An 11761-nucleotide genomic window follows, 5' to 3' on the forward strand; every position below is an offset into this window, starting at 1 on the left:
GGAAGATTTCAGCAGAGGCTGTGCGGCTCCATCGGGGACCCTGGCCAATGGCAACGTGCCCTCTCCCCCAGCCCCAGGGTCAGTGATCGGGGACCCCTTCCCGGGATGGCCTTGAGACCCAGGAGATGAGGGGGCAAAGCCTGCAGCGAGGGGCTGGCTGGGAAACAACACTCCCCTTCTGGCCCCCTCAGAGCAGGGCTGTTGGGCCCCCGGGTCGCCAGCTCTGGGCCAGAGTCCTGGGCCCCAGGCCCGAGGGTGGAGCCTAAGGAGTTGAAGTGGGTCCCCCTTCCCATGGTGGGAGGAGACGCTGCTCCCCACTCATAGTCTCTAGTGCAGAGCCGGGCTCAGAGCACGGCAGGGGCTGAGCTGATGTGTGGAAACGGCACAAGGGCCCCAATTCCCGCCATCACCTGCTTTAGCAGGCGGCCACAGGGTCGCCCGGGAGGGGCCCGCCTCTGCCCTCCCCAGCGGGCTCCTGGGCCGGAGGAGGAGTCCGGCGTGGGCAGGAGGGCCGGGCTGGGGCAGAGGCTGACTGGGGACTGGGAGACGGGGTAGGGTGTGAGCGGCCCTGGCGGAGAGCTTTGTCGGGGACAGCAGATCAGCCACGAAGCCTGTGGTCCTCAGGTCTCTGCCGCCCTCGGAGGGAGGTGATGCCCCCCCTCCCCATACTCCCACTGTCACCAGTGCCCACCCTCTGAGACCTGAAGGACCCCACGCAGGAGTGCCACTGCCCCCACTCAGGGGCCGGGTCAGCACCCTGGACCCAACCGTCCCTGCCTCCTGAGCTCTGGCCACATGAGCCCATGAGTTCCTCCCTTCCTGGCCCCAGCTGGCCGGCGGGGGGAGGGGTTTCATCAGCCCCAGCGGGTCACCCCTGTGTCCTGGGTCTCCCTGCAGACTGGCCTTATGGCAGGAGCTCACCTGCATCTGCCTCAGTTTTTGTGACTCTTCAAGTGAAGGTTTTCCCAATACATCCTCATCTTCAAGGTGTCTGTCTAAGTTCCACAGTGCATTTAGAAGAAATGCAGCACAGAAATGGGGCCGACATCCAAAAGGAATAAAACACCGTTTAAAACCTTCACTGCGGCTGCGCAGAAGGCATCGAGGTGGACGGCCCCACAGGAATCCTTGCTGTCTGCCTCCCCATTGCCCATGGGGCCTCTTTGCAGGCTTCACCCCAGCTCTTCACTCAGCCCGGTAGCTGCAGTCCACTTGCTCCCCCTGGGTGTCTGCATCTGTCATTGTCTCCTCTGTGCTGACCCTTCCTGCTGCTGACCACTCAGAGATATGGGCCCAGGTCCTAATCCCTGGAACCCGTGAAAATGACCTTATTTGGAAAAAAGGGATTTTGCAGGTGTGGTTAAGCTAAGGATCTTGAGACGAGACCATCCTGGATGATCTGGGGGTCCCTCACACGTGTCTTTTTGAGGGAGGCAGAGGGAGACAGATGCACGGGGTCGGGGGGGCGGCCATGTGAGACGCAGGCAGAGGCTGGAGTAATGCTACCACAAGCCAAGGGATGCCAGCAGCCACTGGAGCTGCAGAAGGCAAGGAACAGACTCTCCCCGCCAGCCTCCAGAAGGAGCATGGCCCGGCCAGCATCCTGATTTTGTCCCAGTGGTACTGCTTTTGGACTTGTGGCCTCCGGAACTGCGAGAGAACAAATTTCTGCTGTTTTAAGTCACCACACCTGCGGTGACTTGTTACAGCGGCACAGGAAACTCATACTCCACCCCATGTAACTTCTCTGGACTCCTTTGTATACTTTGGATACAAGTCCTTTATCATATGTTCCTTTTGCCAGTATGTTCTCCCAGTCTGTGGCTTGTCTTTTTATTCTCTTAATAGTGTTTTTCACAGGGCAGAAGTTTTTTAATTCTAGTGAAGTATAACTTATACATTTTTCTTTCTTGGATTTGCCCTTGGTGCTGCATCTAAAAACTCATCTGCAAACCCAAGGTCACCGGTATTTTCTCCTATGTTATTTTCTAGAAGTTTGCATTTTGCATTTAGGTCTGTGATCCCCTTTGAGTTAATTTCTGCGAAGGTGTAAGGTCTGTGCCTAGATTTGTTCTTGTTTTTTTTTTTTAGATTCGTTCTTTTGCAGGTAGATGTCCAGGTGGCCCAGAACCACTTGCTGAAGACTATCTGCTCCATTGACTGCCTTTGCTCCCTTGTCAAAGCTTAGCCAGCTATATTTATGTGAGTCTGGTTCTGGGCTCTCTAATCTGTTTCACTGGTCTATTTTTCTCTTCTCTCACTGTGCCCATTACCGCAGCTTTGTATTACGTCTCGAAGTTGAGGAGCATCAATCCTCGGCTGTGTTCTTTGTTCTCCTTCAGTATTGGTCTGGCTATTCTAAGTCTTTTGCCTCTACATATAAACCTTAGAATCAGTTCACTGATATCCACAAGACAACTTGGTGGGATTTTGAAAGAGCTTGCATTGAATCTATGGGTCAAGTCAGGAAGAACTGACATCTTGACAATACTGAGTCTCCCTATCCATGAACATCGACTATCTCTCCGTTTATTTAATTATTCTTTGACTTCTTTCATCAAAGTTTTGTCATTTTCCTAATATAGGTCTTGTATATATTTGTTAAATTTATACCTCAGTGTTTCTCCTTTTTTGTGCTATTGTAAACAGTGTTATGTTTTTAATCTCAAATCCCATTTGTCATTGATGTTATATAGAAAAGCAATTGACTTTTTATTGAAGTATAGTTGATTTACAATTATGTGTAATTTCAAGTGTACAACAAGGTGATTCAGTTATACATATATATATATTCTTTCTCATACTCTTTTGCATTACAGGTTATTATAAGATATTGAATATAGTTCCCTGTGCTATACAGTAGGTCCTTGTTGGTTATCTATTTTATATATAGTAGTGTGTATCTGCTAATCCCAAACTCCTAATTTATCTCCCCCTGCTCCCGCTTTCCCCTTTGGTAACCATAGTTTGTTTTCTATGGCTGTGAATCTATTTCTGTTTTTGTAAATAAGTTTACTTGTATCTTTTTTTTTAGATTCCACATATAAGTGATATCATATTTGTCTATCTCTGTCTGACTTCACTTAGTATATGATAATCTCTAGTTGCATCCATATTGCTGCAAATGGCATTATTTCCTTCTTTTCTTTGGTTGAGTGGTATTCCTTTGTGTATATATACCACATCTTCTTTATCCGTTCATCTGTCTATGGGCATTTAGGTTGCTTCCATGTCTTGGCTATTGTAAATAGTGCTGCTATGAACATTGGGATGCATGTATCTTTTCAAATTAGGGTTTTCACTTTTTCCAGATATATGCCCAGGAGTGGGATTGCTGGATCATATGGTAATTCTATTTTTAGTTTTTTAAGGAACCTCCATATTGTTTTCCATAATGGCTACACCAGTTTACATTCCCACCAACAGTGGAGGAGGGTTCCCTTTTCTCCACACCCTCCCCAGCATTTATTGTTTGTAGACTTTCTAACTTTTTTTTTTTTTTTTGGCCCCAAGGATTGTGGGATCCTAGTTCCCCAACCAGAGATCAAACCTGAGCCCCCTGCAGTGGAAATGCAGAGTCATAACCACTGGACCACCAGGGAATTCCCTGTAGAATTTTTAAATTATGGCCATTCTGACTGGTGTGAGGTGGTACCTCACTGTGGTTTTGATTTGCATTTCTCTAATAATTAGCAATGTTGAGCATCTTTTCATGTGCCTGTCGGCCACCTGTATGTCTTCTTTGGAAAAATGTCTATTTAGGTCTTCTGCCCATTTTTTGATTGGGTTGTGTCTTGTTGTTGTTGTTGTTGAGTTGTATGAGCTGTTTGTATATTAATATTTTGGAAATTAAGCCCTTGTTGATCACCTCATTTGCAAATATTTTTCCCATTCCATAGGTTGTCTTTTCGTTTTGTTTATGGTTTCCTTTGCTGTGCAAATCTTATGTTTGATTAGGTCCAATTTGTTTATTTTTGGTTTTTTCCTATTGCCTAGGGAGACTGATCTAAGAAAACATTGCTACAATCTATGTCAGAGAATATTTTGCCTATGTTGTCTTCTAGGAGCTTTATGGTGTCATATCTTATATTTAAGTCTTTAAGCCATTTTGAGTTTATTTTTGTATATGGTGTGAGGGAGTGTTCTAACTTCATTGATTTACATGCAGCTGTCCAGATTTCCCAATACCACTTGCCAAAGAGATTGTCTTTTCTCCATTGTATATTCTTGCCTCCTTTGTCATAGATTAATTGACCACAGGTGTATGGGTTTACTTTGGGGCTCTCCATTCTGTTCCATTGATCCATATGTCTGTTTCTGTGCCAATACCAAGCTGTTTCGATTACTGTAGCTTTGTAATATTGTCTGAAGTCTGAGAGGGTTATGCCTCCAGCTTTGTTCTTTTTCCTCAGGATTGCTTTGGCAATTCTGGGTCTTTTGTGATTCCATATAAATTTTGGGATTATTTGTCCTAGCTCTGTGAAAACTGTCATGTGTAATTTGATAGGGATCACGTTAAATCTGTAGATTGCTTTGGGTGGCATGGCCATTTTAATAATATTAATTCTTCCAATCCAAGAGCATGGGATATGGAAAGCAGTTGACTTTTGTATGTTAACCTTGCATCCTGCAACCTGGCTATAATTGCTTATTAGTTCCAGGAGGGTTTTCTTCGTCAATTCTTTCAAGTTCTCTACATAGACAGTCATGCCATCTGTGACCAAACAGAGTTTTGTGTCTTCCTTCCCAATCTGGATCCCTTTATCTTTTTTTCTTGGCTTTCAGCATTAGCTAGGACTTTCAGAATGATGTTGAAAAGGAGTGATGAGAGGCACATTCTTCCTTGTTTCTGATCTTAGAGGGAAAGCTTCTAGTTTCTCACCGTCGAATATGACATTAACTGTAAGGTCTTTGCAGATGTCCTTTATCAAGCTGGGGAAGTTCCACCCTATTAAACATTTGCTAAGTTGTGTGTGTGTGTGTGTGTGTGTGTGTGTGTGTGTAAGACCACATTCATAATGATACAACTTGACTCTTCTCAGGTTTCCTTTTATAGTCTTTGGTTGAAATTTGCGTCTCTCACATTGAAAGCCTTGGTTCTTACCAACTTGGCCAAATGGCTCATCTGCTTCGTCCCACAAGGATGGGCTGTGGTGAACCCTGGATTCTGGCTCTGCTCCCTGGCAGGGACCAGGAGGGGAGCTGGTGTCCCAGAAGATGGGCAGCCAGCATCCCTGGCTTCCTAGAGAGAGCAGGGGTTGGGGGGCAGAGCCCTCCCGATGGGCCGTGGAAGTCATTCCCGGCTGTGGTTTGGCCTGCGTCCTGGGGCAGCACGGGTGGCACTAAAGGGACCCGGGTCTGGCTCCCCTCTGCCCCTCTCAGCCTGAGCCCTGAGCCTCGCACAGGGCAGGGCAACTCGTGCCTTCTACCTCTTGGAGTCTGCACTTTATTTTTTAAATTCAAATAAAAATAAATCAAAGGATGCGTTTCCTCCCAGGATGTATCACATTCATCAAACTCACACTGCAAGACAGTGGCCGTGGGGCAGCCACGGCCTCCGAGCAGAGGCTGGATTTCAAGAGCCACACCCTTGAAACCAGCGGCCTGAGGACCAGCTCCGCCTGCCAAGGGGGCCAGCCACAGCCCTGTTCACGGAGACCCGTGTCGAATGAGGGCTATGCTGCTTCTTTGCTAACGGTGGTTTGGCACAGGTCAGATGAACTGTCCACCCCCCAGGCGGTCCTGGTCGCCACCACGAGGCAAGTCTACGCTAACACACAGCCCAGTGGTCCTCCCCTCCACGTAGGACGCAGACACAGAGGGCTCTGTATCTGCAACTGCCCCTCCACGGTGCTCACCCACCCAGAACGCTGAGCCTCCCATGTGGCCCCCGCCCCGAAGGTCCCGCCATTTCCAAGATGCTTTTGTGGGCACAGTGCCCAGCTCCGGGAGCACCCTCTCGCCTGTCCCCAAAGCACCTTCGCACTTCCCCGCGCGGCCAGCAGAGGGCAGCAGGCAGCCTAGGAAAGGTGGGCAGGGCCTGGGTCCCGCCAGTGCGGCCGCTGGCGGGGCAGCCAGAGCCCCTCGGCCACATCCTCCAACCTCGCCCCCGCTTTGGCAGTAAGCGCTGGGGGCCGTAGCATGATTCCCCTCCTCTCTAAAGCTCAGCGACTAAAATCACCCACATTTAGACACAGGCGACAGTTTTCAGAGATTCTGCCTTTCTTGCGACCGCGTGACCTCTTGCGGCCGAGAGGGGATGGCCGATGCTCCCGTCTGCCAAGCATGAGGAGACAAACTCGGCCCCGGGATCCCTACGGGCCTGCGGCTGGAGGCGCAGAGCGGGATTCGGAAACTTGTGACTCAGAGTCCAAGCGCCTCGGCGCCCCCGTCCCCGGGAGAGACGTGTGGACACCGGCACCCAACCGGGGCTGAGCACTCTGGTCACCACGCTCCCAAAACAGGGGCCGCCTGGGGCGCGCGCCCATCCCAACTGCGCGCGCCCACTTTAGAGCAATTCCCAGGGGCTGCTGTAACGGGGTCCACACCTCCGAGTTCACGACCACGTGCTGGGACTTGTTTTTAGAGCTCAAACAGCTCCTGGGAACCAGCACGATCCAAGGTTGGGGCAGGTGGGAAGGGCACACCCTTGCACTTTGCATTTTCAGTTGATTCTGGAACTCTGTCTCAACTTGGGGGCGTGAGACCCAGTAGCGTGCCCGAGTGAACCCCTAGGTGTAATGGGCGCTTTGCACCTCACGAGGCCAGTGTCTGAAGCTGACGGTCGCCGCAGGCAGAAAGAAGGAGTTCAAGAAAAGGGGTCTCATCACAAGGCATATCTGAGCTGATGCAGGAGACGGAGGACACACGTGTGGGGTCTGGAGCGCAGCTGGGGTGGGCGGGCCCTTTCCTCCCGGGGCCTTCTGCAGCCTCTCACAGTCACCTGATCAGTCAGGCTGACTCATCTCCCTCAGGAGGCTGGGAGACAGATTGCCAAGGAGCCTTTGAAGAACAAAGATCTTTTTCAATATACAGAATTCCTGAGTTACTAAGATAAATGGGGGAAGATTTGACATTTCTCGCAAATAATTTAAAATTCAAATCTGCTCCCAGTAAAGGAAAATTGCAAGATATTCTGAACTGCGATTCAGATCCTTTTGCTGACATGAGGGCTCGAAGCTGCTTTAGATCTGCCTTAATTTCTATCGTCTGGAGAACAAAGCCACGTTATGGAATATCCTGGAGTTAATGTTTTTATGTTTGAAAGGAAGTTATTCTGGATCCTTCCATTCTGCGTAAATTTCTGAGAGTCACCCTTCTTGTTCGTATCTGTAGCTGCTTCCCTGTTATTACTGAGAAGTGTTCCCTTGTATGAGTAACAGTAAGCTAGACTCTAATATGCACCAGGCATTTCACAATTTGGCCATGAGATCTACAAATAATAAAACAAGAAAAATGCTTTGCGATACCCAGTGACTTTTAAACACCAATCAGAGTCCAGAGTAACTCACTGGATATTTAAAGTTCGCTGGCATTATGCAACAGAATGGTTTAAAATCTCTTGATATCAGCTGAGGCACAGTGGGACACAAAGGAGGCAGCTCTCTTTTCAGGAATATGTTTCTTTTGTGTTATTTTTGTTGTTTTAAGATTTTAATTTAATGGTAGCTAATTAACCAAAGAATGCAGTCTAAACTAAAACTAATTCTCTTGCTGTCACTTCCAAAGACCTATCTTTAACACACATTAAAGCAATTGCATATAAGAGAGTCTGAGAGTTAACCTGGGTTTTCAACTGCTCAGAGAAAGGCCAGCTAAATCTATCAGTAAAAAAGGAGATTACAGCCCCAGTTCTCCACTCCTATTCACAAAAAGGATTGTTGCCCCTCACTTCCTCCACTCTCGTCTTACTTTCTCTTCAAGCCTCTCAAGCGGGATGCACCAGCCACTCCACAGTGACTCCTCTTGTCACAGTAAGGGCGTCCCAGCTGCTACAACCAAATGGTCCCTCCTTGGAGCTCCTCCCACGGAGCTCCTGCCCCGTCTTCATGGGCTCGGGACCCCACGCGCTCCTGGTTCTCCAGCCCACCTCCACGTGGCTCCTCCTCCTGGGCTCTGTCCTCGGTCCTCTTCCCCACCTACCCTCCCTCCTGGGGTGAGCTCACCCAGTCTCTTCTGGCTTGAAATGCATCTCGATGCTGGCGCCTCCAGAACCTACAGCTCCAGGTCGCGACTTCCCCAAGAGCTCCACGTCTGGATGTGCAGCTACCTTTGCAACCGCTGCGCAAGTTCACAACCAATCTCTCAATCGGCCTGCACCCCTGCACCGGCCCAGCCATTCTTCCTGCAGCTGTTCCCATCTCAGCGTCAGGAAACTCCCTTGGACCGGGTGCTCAGACCACGGATGCAGTCATCCCCAAGTCCCTTCTCTCTCACACCGCATTCACTTCACAGTCAGCCCCCGGGGCGCTCCGCCTTCAAAATGCCTATCTCTGAAGCCTGACGGGTTCTCAAGCCCTCTCCCCAGGACCACCACATCCATGACCACTTGACCGTCATCCCTCTGCCTGGACGATCTTGGCTCCCTACAGTGCATCCTCAGCAGAGCGGCCACAGTGGCCCCGTTCAAGACCAAGTCAGCCTTCCCTGCTCATGGCCCCATAGCTTCCTATCTTGCCTGGACTCCATCCTGCTTCCCGGCGCAGCCTCCTCCCGATGTCCGCGTGGCTGCCTCACCTCCTCGAGGTCTTCTCCAGTCACCCTGTTTAAAACTGCAACCCTCCCTAGATGCACTCCCTTGCCCTCCTTCCTTGCTTTATTTTTCTATCCAACTTCATCTGACTTACTACCTACTTTGCTTTACTCCTGCTGTTTTCTTTTATTTTATATATAAATTTATTTATTTATTTTATTTATTTATTTTTGGCTGTGTTGGGTCTTTGTTGCTGCGCGGGCTTACTTTAGTTGCGGTGAGCGGGGGCTACTCTTCGTTGTGGTGTGTGGGCTTCTCATTGTCGTGGCTTCTCTTGTTGCGGAGCACGGGCTCTAGGCGCACAGGCTTCAGTAGTTGTGGCATGCGGGCTCAGTAGTTGTGGCTCTCAGATTCTAGAGTGCAGGCTCAGTAGTTGTGGCACAAGGGCTTAGTTGCTCCGTGGCATGTGGGATCTTCCCGGGCCAGGGCTCAAACCTGTGTTGCCTGCATTGGCAGGAGGATTCTTAACCACTGCGCCACCAGGGGAGCCCACTCCTGCTATTTTCTGGATCCCTAAACTGAGATGTAAGCTCCCTGAGGGTAGGCATTTGCTCTGTTTACCCCCGCATCTCCTGGGCCGTGAACAGTGTGGCACATAGCACGAGCTGATCAAAAAATAATATTTGTTAAGTGGACAAATGCTCCTGATTTGGAATGATCATCTTCTAGAGATGCCACATGGTAACTACCAACTTCACAATATCACTGAAAGAAGTTATGATTTCGGACACATAAATCCCACAAATGAATAATCCCTCCGTAGGCCACAGGAAACACACCCAGGAATGAAGGAACGAACGATGGGCACGCTGTACCGCAACACCGTTTCCCTAAGATTGTACACTGATGGGGGCTCTAGGAATCCTAGTAGACAACGTGAGCTCTGTGCAGGGCTGCCGTCAAAGGTGTACACTGATTACCGGGACTCCAGCTGTGTCCGAGGAGAGTGATTTGCAGTGCGGGCCTGGGTCGGTGGGCCGGCATGACGCTCTCAGGTGCGGGGCGCTCCAGGTGTGGCCCGGCCCGGAAGCTCCGCCCACCGGCCACTGAGCGCGCTCTCCATTGGCTGTTCCGCCGAAGGATCGCGCTCTCATTGGCCGAAGACTCTAGGAACGGGCCCGGTTCGGCCTCGCGGCCTCCAAAACTCCGCAGAGGGACGGACGGCCGGCAGCAGACCCGCGGCTGATCTTCAGGGGAGCGCCAAGCTCCGGGCTCACAGCCGCCCGCCGGCCGGGGCGTCCCCGGCGGCCCTGAAGCCCCGTTCCCAGGGGTCGGGGCGCGGCGCAGGTCGCGCAGACGTGTCGGCGCACCGGGAGGACCCATCCCCCGCCCCCCGCGGCCGTGCGTCCCGCCCCGCCCCGCCCCGCCCCGCCCCGCCCCGCTCGGAGACTCCCGGAGGCCCCGCCCCCGCCCCCGGCCGTCGGAGGCGGCGGGGGATGACGTCATCGAGCGGGACGACGGGCATTGGGCGCCATTTTGAAAAGGGAAAAAAAAATACGGCGGCGGCGGCGGCGGCGGCGGCGGCCGGGCTGAGGTGCTTGGGCGGCAGCAGCGCGGCGGCCGCCTCGTACGTCCGCCGCCGCCTCGGCGCCCGGCCGCGCCCGGCTGCGCGCCGGCCGACCGGCCATGGCAGGTGAGGGCCCGCGCGGGGCGGGGCCGGGAGCGGGCGAGGGGCGAGGGGCTAGGGGCGCGAGCCTGACGCGCCCGGTGTATCCGCAGGAGCCGGAGGCGGCGGCTGCCCTGCGGGCGGCAACGACTTGCAGTGGTGTTTCTCGCAGGTCAAGGGGGCCGTGGACGAGGACGTGGCGGAAGGTAAGGCTGTGCACCTGGGCGCCCCGGAGCCCGGCTGGGCCGCTCCTGGCCGGGGCGCGGGGCGGGCGCGCGCTCGGAGGTCCGGTCCGCCGGGGAGGCGAACGCCGGCCCGGTCCCTAGGGGAGGCGGCCCCGGGGGTTATGTCAGGGGCCCAAGGTCGCGGAGCGCGTAGATGTCGGGTCTCCCGAGTGGATTTTGGGTTCTTTGCGCTGCAAGTGGCTGCCTCCTGCGTTTGCTGGAGCTCCGGAAATAACTGCAGAAGCCGGGGACTCGAGAAACAGAAGCTTGGGGTAACTGCAGACTGGCAGGAGTCGGGTGGGGAATCGCTCCGGCCTGGGTCAGGTCGGGGCCTCTGTCCAGTCACCTGTGCGCTGGGGGCATCTTGTCCGGCCTCAGTTTCTTCTTTAAAAACAGGGTCGGACCCCTTGGTGCTTTAGATTGCTTTCTAAGGTTCCGAAGTTTTTCAGTTTTCTTATCAGCTCTTTCTCCTTCTCCGGCGGCGTGTTTTAAAGTTCCTGCTGCAGATTGCACCTTTGAACTTTGCGGTGTTGAGGTTGGTTGGTCTTTTCCGTAACGATGGTCGCAGGGGAGCGGCGTTGCGGGGGGCGGGGGCGCTTCCCACGGCGCCGCGTGTCGTCCTGAAGGAAGAACGCCTAGACTCGTGCCCGTGCGCGCGGTGCAGCGGCTCGGGAGTGTAAAGTCAGGCAGTGACTCTTGCTGTTGTTCAGCCGTCTTACTCAACATGGTGAGCCTTTAAACCTCTCTTAAAAAGTTTTTGTGTTTGCGTGAGCTACACCTTCTTTGCCCCAAGTAACTAGCAGCCTCTGGTCAGGTGTCCTGCGCCTTTCCTCCACCGTGTCCGCTCCCGTGACCCTTGGCTCCGTCCTCCTTTGCTCTGCACCTCCCCCTGGCAGAGTGACATCTGGAGATCCTCTGACATCTGGAGACAAACTGCCCAGATCAGTAAGCAGGTAAAACGGTGCCTCAGAAATTTGTGAAGATGTATCCGATTTGAGATTGAGATTTTTCTTTACATTCACATAAGGTACGTTTTTTTTTTCACTTTACAGTGCCAAGTGGGTGACCGGTCAGCTTACTCAAAATTCCTATCAGGGATAAAGCAAAACCCATTTACTCACGGGTAGGAAGGTGGGAGGGCTTAATGCCTGTCTTAACTTCTGGTTTCTTTCCCTTTTT

General features: G+C 52.2%; 1 protein-coding gene across 5 annotated transcripts in view; it reads left to right on the forward strand.

Moving 5' to 3' along the window:
• Positions 1-9969: 9969 nt before the first annotated feature.
• The window catches only part of PPP2R2D (protein phosphatase 2 regulatory subunit Bdelta), a 45737-nt gene continuing 43945 nt past the window's right edge, over positions 9970-11761 (forward strand). Inside the window, exons 1-2 of one of the 5 annotated variants that reach the window (XM_027112976.1) lie at positions 9970-10385; positions 10472-10564. In XM_027112976.1, the coding sequence (XP_026968777.1) occupies positions 10379-10385; positions 10472-10564 (100 nt within the window). In that variant the 5' untranslated portion in view covers positions 9970-10378. The remainder of the gene's footprint in view (positions 10386-10471; positions 10565-11761) is intronic. The other 4 variants (XM_027112978.1, XM_027112980.1, XM_027112979.1 and 1 more) reach the window with 4 other exon arrangements.

The sequence above is a fragment of the Aethalodelphis obliquidens genome, unplaced genomic scaffold (genome assembly GCF_003676395.1).
Source record: "Aethalodelphis obliquidens isolate GAN/ISIS:26980383/991018 unplaced genomic scaffold, ASM367639v1 scaffold11, whole genome shotgun sequence".
NCBI lineage: Eukaryota > Metazoa > Chordata > Mammalia > Artiodactyla > Delphinidae > Aethalodelphis > Aethalodelphis obliquidens.